General features: G+C 41.8%; 3 protein-coding genes and 1 long non-coding RNA gene across 4 annotated transcripts in view; 3 read left to right on the forward strand and 1 right to left on the reverse strand.

The window, feature by feature from the left end:
• Positions 1-18,864, forward strand: part of LOC148356913 (ATP-binding cassette sub-family G member 1-like) — a 162,937-nt gene that overhangs the window by 65,285 nt on the left and 78,788 nt on the right. The gene's annotated exons all lie outside the window — the stretch shown is intronic.
• LOC148356918 (ATP-binding cassette subfamily G member 4-like) lies at positions 794-6,991 on the forward strand (the record flags this gene model as incomplete). Its single annotated transcript, XM_088347279.1, has 7 exons — positions 794-1,117; positions 2,643-2,750; positions 2,837-2,935; positions 3,019-3,254; positions 5,683-5,797; positions 5,861-5,994; positions 6,932-6,991. Coding segments are annotated over exons 4-7 (414 nt in total), but the record flags the coding sequence as incomplete, so codon positions are not given.
• Positions 6,985-14,127, forward strand: LOC148356919 (ATP-binding cassette sub-family G member 4-like). The gene is made up of 7 exons (XM_088348351.1): positions 6,985-7,099; positions 7,869-7,970; positions 8,042-8,210; positions 8,285-8,385; positions 11,615-11,773; positions 11,936-12,054; positions 13,639-14,127. Exons 1-7 carry the CDS (start codon positions 6,998-7,000, stop codon positions 13,862-13,864), a joined length of 978 nt encoding a protein of 325 aa, XP_088204477.1. The 5' UTR covers positions 6,985-6,997; the 3' UTR covers positions 13,865-14,127.
• LOC148356920 (uncharacterized) lies at positions 11,411-12,766 on the reverse strand. The gene is made up of 2 exons (XR_015852106.1): positions 11,857-12,766; positions 11,411-11,783 (listed from the first exon to the last, which is right to left on the reverse strand). It is a non-coding gene; the product is annotated as an uncharacterized LOC148356920 (long non-coding RNA).

Genomic DNA, 18,864 nt, shown 5'->3' on the forward strand with positions numbered 1-18,864 from the left:
CGGGAGGTAATAAACGCATGAATTATAATTTCTGCATCCGACTGAGACAGTATGGAACGGATTTTAGCAACGTTACGAAGACGGAAGGAAGCGGTTCTAGTAATTTTCTTCACATGTGTTTTAAAGGACAGATCGGGGTCAAATGTGACACCTAAATCTTTAACTGAGTCACTCTGTGTGATGTGACATTTGTCAATGTTCACAGCAGTTTTTGAGAATAAGTCACGGCCTTTAGATGGACCAATGACTAACATTTCGGTCTTTTCAGAGTTAAGACGCAAGAAATTGAGTGACATCCACTCTTTTATCTCAACGAGGCAGGCTTCCAAATTTCCACAGTTTAGTGTGGGAGATTCCTCCAACGGAAGATAGAGTTAAAGTAAATTGCTCTTCAATGGTTTGAAACTATTTTGAATTTTGAAATGTACGTATTAAACAGGTAACTAGAAACACGTGAATAGAATTCTATGTCCTTTTATATTTAAATTCAAAATAATTGGCAACCCAGAAAACTCAATTTAGAAAGTGCGAGTTGATGACGTCGGTACGAAGGACATAGAAGAGAGGCGACATTAACTTTCTTTTCAATGGTTTGAAATTAGTTTTTAAATCACAAATCTATGTTGTTCGAATTAAACTATGTAAAATACCTGGGGACCAATTTTCTTCTTCAAATTGTGCACTTGAAAGAAGCTTAAAAGATCAAACTGTCGATATATGCCTGACGTCACCACCAGACGTCACACGCCATTTTACAATTTTATTTTTACCTGTTATTGTTTATCTATTTTGTGTGTCTGATTCAAAACTCAAACAACTTGACTTGGAAGTATTTTTTCCAAAAAATGAAAAGTGGATATTAGGAAAGTGTCACATCAAGTCCGAAGTGACGTTAGCTTTTTTTTTTATTCTTTACGTTGAACGATCAAAGAATTAAATATCATAGCAGGATGAGGATGGGATGAATTTACAGGAAACACACACAAGAAAAGTCGCGTTTTAGCGTCCTAAGGGACGAAAATATATTTATTTCCCAAGTGTTCTTAGAGGGGTGCATTTAAGTATCTTTGTTAATCAGAGCTTTCGAGGGTCGTCGTGGAACGTCGCCTTCTTTCAGGTAACTTTACTTTTCTGTATAAAATTGAAGATTTACATATTTGTAAGGAGTTTCAGGTTGCTAATTCCTCTGCAAGATGACTTCCATCCAAATACAAATTCAATAAACCAGATTTCTTCTGAGTTTATGCTAGATTCATATGATTATCGTTCCAAACTAAGAATAAAAGAATAAACTCTCAAAAATATATATGCAATAACAAAAAACTGTATCACAGCATCTTTAAGACATCATAGAGCAGAGATTCCCCTCATAGTCTTTGATTTTAGCACTTCTTTCATCTTTTAATACATATATAAATGCACACATAAACGAAGTATACAGTCTTTATCGTATTATTTAAAAAATACAGTTTTATAAAGCATATTTATTACATAAAATAAACCATATTTACAGGGATTTAGGAAGTTGAATTGACTGAATATATGGGTGGACATTTTTTTCATTTATTATACTAAAAAAATAAAAAAAATAAATGAATTTAATTGTATGTGCCAAAACAGAGCCCAGAAACCTGGGCGAAAGATTTGTGAAAATAGCCTTTTTTTAAACATGTATTTATGAATATTTATTTTATATTTGATTTGATATTTGTAGTGAATAGATTCATTTCATCAAATTGGTTGAGAAACACCCAGGATTACAGCCAAATCATACATTACGCATACTATATTTTTGTTTTGATGTAATTATTTTTCAATGTTATTTTAACGTCATTCTAATTTTGTCTTCATTTCCATTCTATTCTATTTTATTGGATTCAATTATATAAGTGTACTCAAATTTTAATGTTAAAGGTGTGGTGCATAGTTAAAGCTGTCCTCAAAAATCTTTTCTCTATTAAGTATGTTTTAACACAATGCCCAACTGAGTTCAAAGAGCCCTAGTGCTTTATTTTCTATTTTCTTTTATCTTACTTTTATTAGGCCTGTTTAAATCATGCATTGCTCTGCAACAATCTTTCTACTTAAAGTGATGATTGAAACCCCACATTTTAAAATGTTGCACCCCACCTCTAATGGTATATCAATTTTATTTTATTTATCAATTTTTCACATCTCATCTCATCTGCTGTACCGCTTATCCTCATTAGGGTCGCGGGGGGGGGGGCTGGAGCCCATCCCAGCCATCTTCGGGCAGTGGGCAGGGTACACCCTGAACTGGTTGCCAGCCAATCGCAGGGCACACGGGGACAGACAACTCATTCGCTCATTCACACCTAGGGACAATTTGGACCGGCCAATTCACCTGAAATGCATGTTTTTGGAATGTGGGAGGAAACCCACGCAAGCACGGGGAGAACATACAAACTCCGCACAGAAAGTCTGGAGCTGGATTTGAACCCATGACAGGTTCCCATGACTTGAACTGTGCCGCACAAGCGCTAACCACTGCGCCGCCGTGCTGCCCAATTTTTCACATCATTTCATTTATTTTATCTGTTTTTATTTATTGTTATTGTTAGCTGCTCATGCTTACTTTTTCATTGGCTTTTTCACTGAGTTTTTCACTGGCTTTTTCACAGGCTTCGTTCAGCTGCCCATGCAAGCGAAGATCATGTGATTCAGGCCTCTTCCACTTTTTTCCCCACTTTGTCCTCTGTAGCCACTAATATTACCCACTTGGCAGCAGGGTATGGATAGTCGCTATTGTTATTTGTGTAAATCACTCTTCCACAGCTGCTAATGCAGGCAAATGTCACTAAATTCTGTTCTTCAGAGATTTGGCACTTTTTCAACCATTTTCTTCTCTAGTCACTCATGTTATCCGCTTGGCTTACTGCTATTGTTATCTTTAACCGCTAGGCATATAACTAAGGTTTGTTTTTTTCCCGATATTTTGTTTTGGGTTATTGAGTGTTAAAGTAGAAATCATCACGCCGATTGCCACCTTGTATGTAGCATGTTCCGGAAGGTGCAGGACCGAGCCGCCAGCTGCCTCCAAATGAGGGACAACGGCTCCGACCTTGCTAATCCGGCGCAGCCCCAACTGGGAATCTTTTCGATGTCCACTTTGAAGAAAGTAGACAACAATGATGCTCAACGTCTCAGCCAATTGCCGCGCCAGGGCGCCGTCAACTTGGACTTCAGCGATCTGTCCTACACCATCCAGGAGAGGACCTGCTGCGGGAAGTCAGGTTAAGTCATTGCCTAGCAAACAGAACCCAGATTACCCAACTCTCGGAAAAATGTTCCAATATTGAATATCATTCTGGGGGAAAAAAATGATTTAATTGGTGCTCATGTACAAGCAGTCAATCCCAGTTTCCACTCCAGAGTATTTCAAGAGTTGACCTGATCCAATATTGAATGAATGAATGAAGCTTTTATTTCAAACATAACATAACAAAAGCAAAAACAAAACGACAAATCTAAAAAATTAAATAAAACACACAATGTTATCGTACATGTTCGAAAGGGAGTAGGAAGAAACATATGCTCATTAAATCCTACCCCCTTGAGTCTGTTAATAATTGTGTCTCACAGTTAACTCTTCTGTGTAAATACATGTAGAAAATAAAGTATTATGATAACACCAGCCAATTAACCTAACATGCATGTTTTTGGAATGTGGGAGGAAACTGGAGTACCCGGAGGAAACCCACCCAAGCACGGGGAGAACATGCAAACTCCACACAAGGTGTTCGATCTCATGACCTCAGAACTGTGCCGCACACGTGCTAACCACTGCTCCGCCGTGCTGCCCACCATTAATATAGAGCAATCTTGATTTAATTCCCACCAATATTATGTAAGGGGGCTTGCACGAGGGAGTTTCTTCTTCCGAGGGCGGGCTTGAAAGAAAATAATTGAGAAGATTAAGGTTAAGGGTTAGCGTTAAGGGTTAATTTGGTGGATTAGGAATTGAGGCTAGGGTTAGGAGTTATGGGGTTAAGATTAGGACGTCCGGGGTTTGGATTTGGGTTCCTCGGTTAGGGATAGGTGTGATGGTTTGGGGTAATAGGTTCGGGTTAGGGGTGTAGGTTAGGAGTTATAGGTTTAGGGGGTTAACGTTAGTGGGTTAGGGTTAGAGAGATAGGAGGTTATTGGGGTGGACTTAAGGGTCAGGGTTACTGGGTTAGTGATAAAGGTTGGAATTTATGGAGTAAGTAGTTAGGTTTGTTGGTTAGGTTGCCCCTTGCTTGGGGTAAGGGTTGGCACTAGGGGTTCAAGTCAGGGAGGTAGGATTAGGAGTTATTAGGGGGTTATGGTTAGCAGGTTATGGGTTGGCGCTAGAGGGTAGGGATTTGGGTTAGGAGTTATGGGTTTAAGCATCGGGGGTTAGTTGTTAAATTAGTTGACTATGGTTAGGGGGTTGGGAGGATGGGGTGATGGTTACTGTGTTCGATTAAGGGGCTTGAGTTCCCGACAATCATGTTCGTATGTTTCAAAATATTCCACGTGCCATGGAACTCGAGAAAATATTAAGTTAACTTTTTTAAGTTGACTTTTGACCCGATATTCCCTAGAGCTGTGACGTCATCGGATGACAACAGGGAATCAAAACTATTGCGCGTCCCGTTGAAAAACAGACGGCGATCAGAGTAATGCATAACACTTACTTCTGCTTGGAATAATGGGAACGTTGCTTACCTTGTCGCTGGGGGCCTTCTGACTGATTTGTCCAAGTTGCGTGCTTTGATCATCAAAAGCTGCGTGGGGTAAGTTTACCTGCCTTCGTGAACAGCGTGTGTTCTTTTTTACCTTCGCCTACCTTTTGAGTATGTGATTGTGACTTTTCTTTTTGTGTTTTTCGAAGGTTGTTTTGCAATTAATATGGTATAGTACTGATAGCTCCTCGTTAGCGTGGGGATCCCGTAGGCTTCCAGTTTCCGTTAGCAGTAGGCTAGCTGGCTAGCCTGCCATGCACATTGTTTTTCCCTGGCCAGGTTTATGTTTGTTGCCATGGTAGTTTTTTGTTATTGGCTTTGGTTATCCTGGTTGCTTACTGCATGTTCATTTCTGCATGTTTTGTTTCTGCCGATCGGTCCCGGTTGTCCTTTTAGCAGCCAGCTAGCCTTCCGTGTACCTGACTACCTAGCCCCTTTTAGCACTCTTATTTTTGCCCGTTTGCCGCATTTTGGCTGCTCGCCTTTTAGTGTACCATTGCTGCACCCACCTGCGACACAACGCCTAAGCATTTCTCACAAAAATTACCAGAACCGTGCTTATAAAACTATAAACCCTTCTGACTAATTATTATGTAAACCAATATGGTGACTGCCTTGCTTTGGTGCTGGTGTTCTTCACGTGACGCTCAGGTTTTCAAAGACGAGACTGACTGTTTTCAAAATGCATTATCTCGAAAATAATTGGAATATGCCAATGAAATATACTGTATATAGATATTATGCCAAAAACATGTCTTATTTTCTCACATTTTAGATGTTTTAGAATTTGGGTATCCCTTTAAGGGGTGAAAGATAAAGGTTAGTAGTGAGGGGAGTGGGCTAGGGTTAAAGGGTTAGGGTTTGTGAGGTTGGGGGAGGGAAGCAGCTGCGGTACCTGTGCTTTGTTTAAAACTTGGCACCTTACAAGCTGAAGTTGCTCTCTTCTCCCCATCAGTTGTACATCCTGAGTCAAGGCCAATGCATCTACCAGGGGACGGTGCAACACTTGATGCCTCACCTGAGCCAACTCAACCTGGTTTGCCCTCAGTATTACAACCCGGCCAATTTCAGTGAGCGTTGCGAGAACCCGTCTGCTTTCTTCGGCCTGTTATTACCCCGGTTTCCCCCTTCAGTCATCAACGTAGCGACTGGGACGCACGGGGACATGCACGCCATCTTGTTCGAGGCGGCACAAGGGAGTCAATGTTGTGAGGACAGCAAGAGAAACTTGGGGGGAGAGGACGCTCACTCCTCCGATAGCGAATTGGTAAGACATCCCGAAGACTTGGAACAGTTCTAGATTTCAGATGTCGGAAAAAACATTTTTTTTAAGTTCATGATTTGTATTTGAATTACTTGAATTTAGATGCTACTGAGGATAATCAGTGCCGAGTGTGGAAGGATGGATGGATGGAAAAAATAAATTTGTATAAAAAAGATGAAATAAATAATACATTATTTCAAACAATGTAATATCATATTATGCTAAACAAAAAATGAAAAATTATCTTTAAATAAAAAGTAAAAATAAAATGAAAAACTACAGTTAGAAAATGTATTAAACAATAAATAGCAAAAATGATACAATATAATACAGTGATAAAAATATGGAATTGAATTTAAAAATGTAAGATAAAATAACGTGTTTTTTTTTTTTTAAATGAAAAAAAGTTGTAAAAATACATGTTGCATACATTTTAGAAGAATGAGAAATGGAAGATGAGAATAAATAAATAAAATAATAAATTATATGTATAGAACATATATAATATTATTGATGAAAATGAGTTACTTATTGGGTTTTTTGAATTACAGGATTAAAAGAAAATGTAAAAATTAAAAAAAAAGTATTTGGGAAATGAAAACGTTGCAATTTAATCATGCATTCAAGCAGAAAAAATTTATACATCAATAAACATTATTAGAATGAGTAGATAATAAATAAATTAAGCAAAGAATGTAAATTTAAAAAAAAATAAAATAAAAAAATAAATAAAATGAACCACAAAATTAATGTAATAATTTAGAAATAATTATATAAAATAAAATTATTCTTTTTTGCTATGATATTTCAATCAGTAAAAAAATGAACTAAAAATATTTTTCAAAATAACTGATTCAAAAATTAAAGAAATAATAGAATTAGATTAAATAACTCCCCCCAAAAGCTAAAAAAGTTTTTTGATAAACATTTCTTTCTGCAGTCATTGGCTCCCCTGCCCAATGCTCGAGACTTTGCCACCAGTACCTTGACTGGGACGCACGGGGACATGCACGCCATCTTGTTCGAGGCGGCACAAGGGAGTCAATGTTGTGAGGACAGCAAGAGAAACTTGGGGGGAGAGGACGCTCACTCCTCCGATAGCGAATTGGTAAGACATCCCGAAGACTTGGAACAGTTCTAGATTTCAGATGTCAGAAAAATACTTTTTTTTTCAGTTCATAATTTATATCTGAATTACTTGAATTTAGATGCTACAAAAGATAAGCAGTGCGGAGTGTGGTAGGATGGATCGATGGAAAAAATAAATACATACATTTGTATAAAAATGAAGAAACAATGAAATAAATAATACATTATAACAAACTATGTAGTATAATATTATGATAAACAAAAAAACAAAAATTATCTTTAATTAAAAAGTAAAAATAAAATGAAAAAAAAATTCAAAAAATATCTCAAACAGTAAATGGCAATAATACAATATAATACAATGATAAAAATATGGAATACAATTTAAAAATGGAGGATAAAATAACGTGTTTTATTTTTGAAAATGAAAAAAAAGTTGTAAAAGTACATATTAAATGCATTTTAAAAGAACGAGAAATGGAAGATGAGAATGAATAAATCAAATAATAAATTATATATACATATACAAAATATATAATATTATTGATGAAAATGAGTTACTTATTGGGTTTTTTTTAAATACAGGATTAAAAGAAAGTGTAAAAATTTAGAAAGAATAAGATAAAATAAAATTATTCTTTTTTGCTACGGTATTTCAATTAGTAAAAAATGAACAAAAAATAATTTTCAAAGTAACTAATTCAAAAATTAAAGAAATAATAGAATATAGAATAATTAACTCCCCCCAAAAACTAAAAAAGTTCTTTGATAAACATTTCTTTCTGCAGTCATTGGCTCCCCTGCCCAATGCTCGAGACTTTGCCACCAGTACCTTGCAACAGTTCTACATCCTCTTCAAAAGAAACCTGGTATTCATATGCAGAGACGCGGTAAGACTTTTCCGTCCCAAAGAGTTCTGAGACTATTGTGAGGATTGTGATTGAAGTTACGGTCTCTGAAGGTTCTGACCCACCTCCGAGTGGCCTCCCACATCGTGATCGGCATCTTGATCGGTCTCCTTTTCCTCGATATCGGAAACGACGCCCAACATGCCTTCGACAACACCGGCACTCTTTTCTTCTCCATGCTGTTCCTGATGTTCGGCGCCCTGATGCCAACCGTCCTCACTTGTGAGCAATGCAGAAGGTGGAGGGACTCATTAAGGTGGCACGCTTAGAACCAATTGGGTTTTTTTGTTGGCCAGTTCCTCTGGAGATGTCGGTTTTTGTCAGGGAACATTTGAACTCCTGGTACAGCCTCAATGCCTACTACATGGCCAAAAGCTGTGCGGACATCCCCTTTCAGGTAAGATTTGCAGCACCTTGTTTTTTTTTGTACCGATGGTCGTGTACCTTCCCGGAACTTTTCAGTTTATCCTTTGCTATTCACTTGTTCTTTCTTCTCCTGGAATATCTACCTTTTCGGGCCTTTTCTAGATCTTCCTTTTTGTGGATCTGTATCCCCTTTTCTCATTTAACCATCTATTTACGTGACCTCTTTCTGGATTTTTATCCCTTTCTGCTTTTGTATCTGGATTTTCTTTGTACATGTATTGGATTTTTCTATTCCCCAAATGACATTTTTTCTGCAATTTTCTGTCCCTCCAAATACTTTTTTCAGGATTTCCGTTATATCTTTCTTCCCTTTTGTGTCAGAGACCAGAAATGGAGACAGGACCCACTTGCGTTCGTTTTACTAAGCTTTATTTAGAAGGAGGAAAGGGCTTGCACCCACGATCCGGTGATCGTCGGTCACGGGTACCCAATCGCTTTGAACGCAGAAGTGGCACTTCCGTGGTGAGCGAAGGCAGTGTTGATAGTGGGGAAAGAACATGGCCAGGACGGTTGAGCAGAAATGTAATCGGGTTGATAAACTGCTCCACGAGACGCGTCGGGAAAGGAAGCTACTGGTCCGGTATGCCCCCGGGTTGCAGGACAGGCGGAGTCATGCCCCCATTGGAGAACCTCTGATTCATGGCGAACAGTTCTCTGTCTCCCACGTCGTAGTTGCACTCAGTAGGGGACAAGTGCCGTGTTGTCCTCGGCCGACCTCTGGGACAAGACCGCACCAACCCCAACATCCGAGGTATCCACTCCTACCACGAGTTGACATTCGGGGTCAGGCACCTGGAGAATGGGAGCCATGGAGAAGTGGGCTTTAAGGGTGGTGAAGGAGTATTTGGCCACTGGAGACCATCGGAACGGCTCCTTGGGACTAGTGAGAGCCGTGAGGGGGGCTGCCACCGAACTGTAATTCCTAATGAACAGGCGGTAGAAGTTGGCAAACCCGAAGAACTGCTGGAGTTTCTTGCGGCAGTCGGGGACGGGCCAGAAAGTGACTGTCGATTCCTTGGCGGGGTCCATTTGAAGCCTCCCCTCCGCCACGATTTTTCCCAGGAAGGCCACGGTTTTTGCCGTGGAACTTTACAGCCTTGACGAAGAGCAAGTTCTCCGGGAGACGACGAAGGATGAGCTGGACGTGCTGCGTTAGGATGTCATCCAGGTAAAAGAAACACGAACCGGTTAAGCACGTCACGCAGCACGTCGTTGATGAGAGACTGGAAGACGGCGGGGGCATTAGTCTAAATACCAAATACTCGTAGTAGGGTTGTTGAATGCTGTCTTCCACTCGTCTCCCTCCCGGATACGAACCAGATGAGAAGCATTGCGGTGTTCTAGTTTGTTGAATACCGTGGCCCCCTAAAGCAGTTTGAAGGCGGAGGAGAGAGGAAGTAAGTGGTAAGGCGGGGCGTGGGACACCAACTCGTCTTTCATATAGTCTGCCAAGTTGTGGAAGTAGTCAAGTCAAGTCAAGTCATTTGTATTTGTATAGCCCTAAATCACGAAGAGTCTCAAAGGGCTTCACAGGTTACTGCACTATATTAAACAGACTATAGAAGAGTAAGTTATTCGTATGCTATGGAGTAGAAGTGAGTTTTAAGCTTAGATTTAAACATTTCCACTGAGGTTGCAGATCGGATCTCAGCGGGAAGAGCGTTCCACAGCACTGGTGCCCGGATGGAGAACGCTCTCGAACCAGCGGAACACTTCTTTGCTCTTGGGATCACCAGAAGACCGGCACTCTCAGATCGTAGGCTTCGGACCGGGACATAGGGGCAAATCAAATCCGAGAGATAAGAGGGAGCAAGTCCATGTATAACTTTGTATAATACTAAGAGGACCTTAAAATCACATCTAAGGCTAACTGGGAGCCAATGCAGGTTAGCCAGAATCGGTGTTATGTGATCGTACTTTTTTGTCCTAGTTAAAAGCCTCGCTGCAGCATTTTGTACCAGCTGAAGAGACTTGATTCTAGACTTCGGGAGACCAGAGAGTAGTGCATTACAGTAATCGAGACGGGAGGTAACAAACGCATGAATTATAATTTCCGCATCCGACTGAGACAGTATCGAACGAATTTTAGCAATGTTACGAAGATGGAAGAAAGCGGCTCTAGTAATTTTCTTTACATGTGTTTCAAAAGTAGGAGTCCACTAACGCCTCCGCGTTCCAATCACTCCTGCTTGCTAACGTCCGAAGGTCAATCGAAAAGTCGGGCATCGTGCGCCTCCCCTGGCATATGTTCATCAGCGATCTCGACGCGTCAGCTGATGAGGATCCCGTGTCCAACACCTTGAGGATTTCCTGTGCCATGAGATCGAACGAGGAACACGCGACCGATCCCCGTTCAAATTCTGCCGTTCCACAGGGTGGAGCCCTCCCGGCCGAACAAGTGGTTGATAGTAAAAGCCACCTTGGCCGCTTCGGATGCGAAGTTACGGAGTTGCAAGTCGAAAATGAGCCGTCAGTTTACGAGGAATGCGCGTACTTGAGCGGGATCGCCACAAAATGTCTCCAGAGCACCCACTCGCGGCTCCACCACTCCAATGGCGGGTATGTTAGGAATTACTGGGGGTTGTCTTGACAGCAGCTCCGACGACTTTGTCACTTGCTTGTGCAAGAGGTGTTGATGTTGCTGGACTTGTTGCAGGAGAGTGGCGACGTCACTCAAGACTCGTTGGACCGCGCCCTCGGCCCAATGCAAGCATTGCAAGCCAGAGGGAGTCTCCGAATTTTTTTTTCCTTCATGCTGATTATCCAGACATTATATCCATCTAACTAGCCTTTGTGCTGGATATTTCTATGTAGCAGCCTTTTTATGGGAGTTTCTATCTGATTTTTTCTGGGTTTTTCCATCTTCGCCTTTACTGGATTTTTCTGTCAATCTTATTACCTCTTTTCTGCATTTTCTCGTTAGCCACTCTTTTTTGCTGGATATTTCGATCTTTGTGCCTTTTCCCCCCTTATTTTAGACGTTTTTTCCTTCTGGGTTTTCCTATTTGCCCCATTTCTAGATATTTATATATGTCTAGTTGCCCGTGAATGTTTTTTTCTAGCAGGCTAACTGTTTTGCTGGATTTTTCTATCCCCCTTTTCAGATATTCTATCTGTCTTGTGGCACCAGAAAGAGGCCAAAAAGAATGAATTCCGTAGTAATTTTAGCAAACAAGTACAAATATGATATTCTCTTGCAGATTATCTGTCCAGTCCTGTACTGCAGCATCGTTTACTGGATGACGAGCCAGCCTCCAGAAGCGATTCGGTTCCTGCTGTTCCTGGCCTTATCCACAGCCATCCCGATGGTGGCGCAGTCCCTAGGGCTGCTCATCGGGGTGGTGTCTCCTTCACCACAGGTCGATCTTTCTATAAATAGAAAATCCGGATCCGTAAAAGGAAAATGGTGGATCAAAAGAACCTAAAAAAGACAGATATTCACCTTCCGGATCTGGATTCGCTATCGTTAGAGGCTTCTGTTTTATTCATTTGATTTCTTTGTCATCAATGATAACTCCCAGGTGGCGACCTTCGCTGGACCGATCACAGCCATCCCCATCATCCTTTTTTCTGGCTTTTTTGTGAATTTCAGCACTATTCCGTACTACCTGCAATGGACCTCCTACGTCTCCTACGTCAGGTAACACCTTATTAATGAACTTCCATTTCTGAATTTGTTTCTTTTTATATAAACTCATATTAAAGAAAATACGCAACTACAAGAAATAATATTGAAAACAAAGAAAAGCAACTAAAACAAATAAAATAACATACTTAACTAAAAGAAATTTAGGACTTTGTATACAATTACAAAAAATGTTAAACTTAAAATTCGATATTTATCTACCTAACCTGGTCATAATCCCTCGGGATGAGTGACTGACAGCAAGACAAACACATATACAAAAACAAAAAAAAGAAAAAGTAGTAAAAAAACAAAATATTTGACCATGGCCAAACCAAATGCCCATGCTCGGCACCCAAGTTGGTCATGCTTTCGTCCCTCCAGATGAAACGGGACACAAGAAAGCGGCCACGTCACTCGGGTCAGGGTGACACAACACACTCTTCTGTTTAACAGCAGGGCCCAACAGCTTTCACCGGTTTACCCCTGCCGCAACATACAGGTGCCCTGCCCATCCCTTGGGAAGTGTCCAAACATCCCACTATCCTTTCACAACACCTGTCCACTCATTCCTATCACCAACAATCTGAAAGTAAATGGTGCGCTACAAAGCTTGAAGTTTTCCATCAAATCTGGTGTGATAGTTTGTTGAAGTATAAAGCGGCCCTGGCCTCTGCAAAATCAGCCTACCTTTCAAAGGTGATTGCGTCACAAAAGAACAATCCCAAGTTCCTTTTCTACACTGTAGCATCGCTTACAAGGCAACAGACTATCCCAGATAGCTCCACTCATTCTGCCCACGACATAATGGTCTTCTTTACTAAGAAGATCCAAAGCATACAGGAAGAAATCGCTTAAGACAGTATTCATTCAACATATACTAAAGCACTCAAATCTATAGATGCACGATATGGTGGCTGTCCAGGGATTTTTTCCCGTTTTAGTGAACTGTCACTCGATACTCTTAAACAGATGGTGAATACGGCCAAACCGACGACTTGCCAGTTCGACCCGCTTCCAGGTTCACTTATTAAAGGTGTGTTTGGCGTTCTTGCACCTTCAGTTCTAAATATTTTAAACATATCACTCTCCTCAGGTGTAGTTCCATCGGCTTTTAAGTCCGCCGTCATTAAACCCACACTGAAACCACCCAACCTTGATCCAGAAAACTTATGTAATTATAGACCTGTGTCAAACCTACCGTTTCTTTCTAAAATACTTGAAAAAGTAGTGGCACAGCAGCTGAATGACTTCATGTCCGAGAACAATCTCTTTGAATCAATGCAATCAGGATTCAGGGCTAACCACTCTACTGAGACAGCTCTGATTAAGGTAACCAACGATTATCTCCTTTTGAAAAATAGTAAATTAAAGCAATGAACTTGAATCGAAACATGTTCTTGTGCTGCATCGTCCTCAATACGACTACATCAATTTGACTCTGGGGGAAAATACAACAAATAACGCGAAACAAAAAGTATAAACTTAGGGAATTATTTGTGGTTCTGGATTGGCGGTCTTTGGTCAAAGAGATCCCGTTCGTCTCCATCTCACGGCCCACCTGGTTCTCTGGTTGCAAACCCTATCTTTCCCTCTCAGGTACGGCTTCGAGGGCGTGATCCTGTCCATTTACGGAATGAACCGAAGCGATCTTCAGTGCGACGTGGAGCAATGTAATTTCCAGGACCCGCAACAAATTATACACTTGCTGGACGTGGAGGACGCCGAACTCTACGTGGATTTTATCGTCTTGGGAATTTTTTTTCTTCTCATCCGCGTGGCCACCTATTTGTTCCTGCGCTACAAAATATCCTCCAATCGCTGACCTATGCTAATGACCATTAGCCGTTGTTTGTGCACGTAACTCAGGTGAAATTCTTGAAAAAGTCACCGTTTTTGCTTTGCTTTGTCCTGGTTCAGGCAAGCGTTATTGTTTTCATCTCATCTCCTTTAGATGATATTATGTCCTTGCTTTCCGGATTCCCGTAAAGAGAATTGCTGGTGATGGTCTTTAATCTTTTGTAGAATATAGCCTGACACATGGTTGGTTATGCACGTGACAAAAATAAAAACCTTGAAAAAGTCAAATTTGTCCTGTTTATTTCTCTCTCTGGCAAAGATGTGTTGATGAATGCTTTTAGCTTCTCTCGTTAATTATTGTAATTTCCTGCTCACTGCGTCCCTAAAAATAGGTTATTGTAATTCTCAGCTTCTTGGACTCCCCGAAAATAGATTGTGTCAATTTTTCAGGTCTGAGGAATCCCGAAAAATAGATGAGTGTATTTCCCTTCTCTCTGGAATCCCCCGAAATAGGTTATTTTAATTCGGTCTGATGAAGCCTTGCCAGTTACGAAGACCGAACCAGAACGGAGGTAGAAAGGGAGAACTCATATGAGAAGACGATCATAACTTTCTATAACAAAATAAAAGTCGTGCAAAACTCCGGAACAAAACAGAACAAAAACCATCTTACACCCAGAACAAGCAAGTACGGGATTCCTCCCACTCAAACTAAACAGGACAGGGCATAACAGAACGGAAAATGTGTAATGAGCCAACACCCGCAATACCCACAACCCAACCTTAAGTAGCACACACGCAAATGAGCTGATTTACTGCAGCCGGTGCCCAGGGGGCGGGACCAACCGGTCGCCATGGCGACCATGCTGGCCATGACATTGCCTAGACTCCCCAGAAATAGATTTGTATTACCGGTTCTGAAGACTCTTGAAATTTTGATGATTTTAACTCCCTGCTCGCTGGATTTTTCAAAGTAGATTTTTGATATTTTTATATGATAATTCCCAGCTCGGGGCAGCACGGCGGCGCAGTGGTTAGCGCTTGTGCGGCACAGTTCATGTCATGGGAACCTGTCGTGGGTTCAAATCCAGCTCCGGACTTCCTGTGTGGAGTTTGTATGTTCTCCCCGCGCTTGTGTGGGTTTCCTCCGGGTTCCAAAAACATGCCTTTCAGGTGAATTGGCCCGTCCAAATTGTCCATAGGTGTGAATGAGCGAATGAATTGTCTGTCCCTGTGTGCCCTGCGATTGGCTGGCAACAAGTTCAGGGTGTCCCCTGCCCACTGCCCGCAGATGGCTGGGATGGGCCCATGAGAAGAAAAATGGTAACCATGTCTCCTCGGTTGGTATTTTTCTTGTGCTTTGCAACACTTGTTTTCGGTGGCACTACACAATACAGCGACATCTAGTGGTGAAATATCACACAGTGTGGTCAAATATCACACAGTGTCCCTTTAGAGTTTAAGTTTTGCCGGTAAAACTCAACTTCCCTTTCCATAAACGATGATTGAAGGATTTCGGGTTTACTTGGTGGGACAAATATGAGCTCATCCTCAAATAGAAGCTCCTTTGTGAGTCCAATGTGGCTTGATTTGGAAATCTTCATTGCCTGGGGGGGGTCAACTCCTTGACAAAACATGAATGTGAAAAATGGCACAAAAGATGAACGTGAGCGCCTCACTTTCCAGACTGCGTACGTGCGGGACTGAAAATGCTTTGAGATTAACACAGAAAACCTTTTTTTCCACTGGATTGTGAAACTTGGCACCAATCTCACCCAAGGTCAATTCAAACAAATTCAAAATATTTTTGCCACAATAAAAGCAACGATTGACTTTCAGTTCAACATCCCATTGCCTTTTTTGTTCACAACGTGGGTCAGCCACGTGTTTAACATGAGTGGCTAGAAAAGGAAACCGTGAAAAAAGGTCCAAGATGACAAGCCCCAGATGCAATGGCGGGTTTCACTAAAGGTAGGTTTATTTGTATACAGCAGCAACAATAACGATAGTGTTTAGTGGCAAACCATAGCCTCAATCCAGGAGGCTGACCAAAGAAGGAAACAGTGGAAAAAAAGAGGCCCGAATAGTTGAACTTGCCAACGTTCTCTTGCATGAGCCGCTGTGGAAGTTGGGTGACACTGAAGGTGATGGCAGGAGTAGCTAACAATAATACCAGCTAGTAGCAAACCATTGCTTGCAGCCAAGTGGCTAACCCGAGTGGCTAGAAAAGGAAACAGCAGGACTAAGTGGCTAGAGAAGGAAAACAGGAAACTAATGAACTTGTTGTTGTGTATGTAGTAGAGTTGTAGCAGGATTCAGAGACAGGCACGTACGGTACATTCATAGAGTGTTTACTTAACTTCTTCCTCGGTGGTTCTTAAGCACAAGTACAAAGCTGCACATTGGTATACAGCGACACAGCTGGAAGGGGAGTGTATTACACGACACCTCATATTCCCTTTTTGTTAGAATAGGACACAAACAGTAGCATTAATCTGAAATACGCAATAACTCTTCGGTAAGTATGATCTTATAGAAAACATACATTTCAATATTCAGTACCAGATTAGAGGTTAATATTTATCAAAGGTAAGCAGTAATGTAAGGAACTATACTGTAATATCGGTAGGCAAAAGTGTGTAAACCTTGTAAACGTAAGTAGACTGTATGAGGATCACATCATAAAACATACATGTCAATTTTTTTAAACAATGAACATTCATCATGTCTTTTTCTTTTTTTTCTTTTTTTTTTGAACATCACCTCATCTTTTGTGTGTCTCTTTTCTTTTTTTTTTAAGTCACGTAATCTTGAAGCCATGCAGGAGCATGTCGTATTCTCGGTGCACTAGGAGAGGGATGTGGTGAGGGCAAAGTTTCAGTTACAGGTTCAGGTGGCTCAGCACCATGGTTGCTTGGCAGGAGGCAATCTTCAGCATTAGTAGGCTGTTGCGCTAAAGCAGCAGCACAGGCGGAAGAATGGGCAAGGTGGAAAGAATTCCACACCTTTCCATCAGACAGCAGATAAGTGGCTGGACCTTTTTGGGCTACCACCGTCAGTGGCTTGGTGAACTTTGAGTGTCCGTTGGCAATGATTCCAGGTTTGCGGATGCGAACTGCAAAGCCAATCTGGAAGCTGGGTGATTTTGCACCGCGCCGTTTGTCAGTGTATTGTTTTGACTTCCGTTGTTTGTTTTGTATGTTTTGTAGCATGTTGCCTTTGTCAGCAGTGGGGCGCATGGAGTGAAGACCTGTAATGTGAAGCTTTGTATTCAGTGGTCTACCATGCAAAAGTTCAGCGGGGGATACTGAAGTCACGGCATGTGGTGTGGCTCTGTAAGCGTGTAAAAACTCAGTGAAGAAGGCTTTCAGTGGTTTGCCTTCGATGTTGGCTGTTTGTAGACAGTCCTTGAAGACTCTGTTGAAACGCTCGATTTCACCGTTGGCCTGTGGGTAGTACACAGAGCTGCGACGGTGTGTGATGTTCCTGTCACTAAGGAATGTTTCAAACTCGGTCGACAGGAACTGAGGGCCATTGTCAGTAACTATTTCCTTTGGATTACCTTCTCTGCTAAACACAATGGAAAGAAAAGTCATAACAGAGGCAGAAGTACAATTTGAGCAGAAGGCAATCTCGGGCCATCGGCTGTAATAGTCAATGAGGGTGATGGCGAAGCGGCAATCAGCAGGCGCAGAGTGAATAGGACCAACAATGTCCACAGCAACCTTTTCCCAGGCAGCAGTTGGGGTAGGCACAGGCTGTAATGGGGCAGTACGTGTGGTTGCGGTTTTGTCATGCTGCAAGCAGGTAGTGCATGATTTGATGGCGAGCTCAACGTGAGAATCCATTCCAGGCCACCAGTACAAGTCTCTCAGTCTTTGTTTTGTGCGAACAATCCCTTGGTGTGTAGCATGAGCAAGTTGGATCATTTTTTTCTGTAGCTGTTGTGGCATCACAACACGATGAGTGCCACGCACAATGACACTGTTCTGCACGGCAAGCTCATTTTGCACACGGAAGCATGGCACGATGAGGGGGTCAAGGCCTTTTGCAGTACGAGGCCATCCCTTCTGCATGTAGTGTCGCACCTTCTGTAGCACTGGACATTCCTCACACGCACTGGAGAGCTCATCAGCAGTGACTGCAGCAAAATCAGGAGACACAGCAGCCACCATCTCTAACTCTATTTCCTCGTGGTCGTATGTTGTATTTGTTTCCAGTTTCGTCAGCTCCTCCGACACCTTGTCACGCATGGCATATGGGAGTCTGCGTAGCTTTTGCTGGACTAGAGGGATGTCAGCATGCACTTTAACTTTGTGCATAAAACCTGTGGCAACGCCTAAAGCATTTGTAGTGTTCATGGTGTAACTCATCTCCGATGCAGCAGGTGTTGCAATCTGCCCATCTTTTATGTGGAGGCGAAGTGCAGCGAAAAGGTCCATTTCCAGGAGTGGGGTACCATCAGGAACTATGTAGAAGTCAGTATATGCACTCTGGTTGCAGTATGTAGCAGTAGGTGGAAGACAGCCCAACACTGGAATTGGCTTCTTCATGTAGGTCACCAGACGTACAGTAGGCTTTGAGAGAGGCATGTGCATAAATGAATCTCTGTAAATTCTCTCTGGTAGGATTGAGACTGCTGAACCAGTGTCCACAAGCAGGTCAGTAGTAATTGACTGTTCATCATTCGCATGGAGAGCAACTGTACACGTAAGGCGCTTTGGGACTGCAGCTGTAGGGGCTACATGACACACAGTAAGGTCCGGGACAGTAACTTCTCTCACTGAACGAGTCGGAATTTCGCTGCGGCACACTTTACCAAAATGTCCAATTTTCCCACATTGGTTGCATTTTGCATTTTTAGCAGGGCACTTGGGGTCATTTGCTAGATGAGAGTTGGAGTCACAACGGTAGCAGATTTTGTGTTGATTCCTTTTATCTTGATTCCTTTTATCTCTCGAGCGCTGTGTAGGCGAACTGATCCGATTCCTTTGGTTTTGATCTTTTTTATCTCTTTGTCGCACG

The sequence above is a fragment of the Urocampus carinirostris genome, chromosome 11, assembly GCF_059441175.1.
Source record: "Urocampus carinirostris isolate Australia breed hairy pipefish chromosome 11, RoL_Ucar_1.0, whole genome shotgun sequence".
NCBI lineage: Eukaryota > Metazoa > Chordata > Actinopteri > Syngnathiformes > Syngnathidae > Urocampus > Urocampus carinirostris.

Excerpts from the sequence above, each read along its gene's own strand:
- LOC148356919 (XM_088348351.1), top strand. The coding sequence starts at position 6,998 with ATGCACGCCATCTTGTTCGAGGCGGCACAAGGGAGTCAATGTTGTGAG. Across the intron at positions 7,971-8,041 it reads TATTCATATGCAGAGACGCG|GTTCTGACCCACCTCCGAGT; the intron begins GTAAGACTTTTC and ends CGGTCTCTGAAG. Across the intron at positions 8,211-8,284 it reads GATGCCAACCGTCCTCACTT|TTCCTCTGGAGATGTCGGTT; the intron begins GTGAGCAATGCA and ends TTTGTTGGCCAG.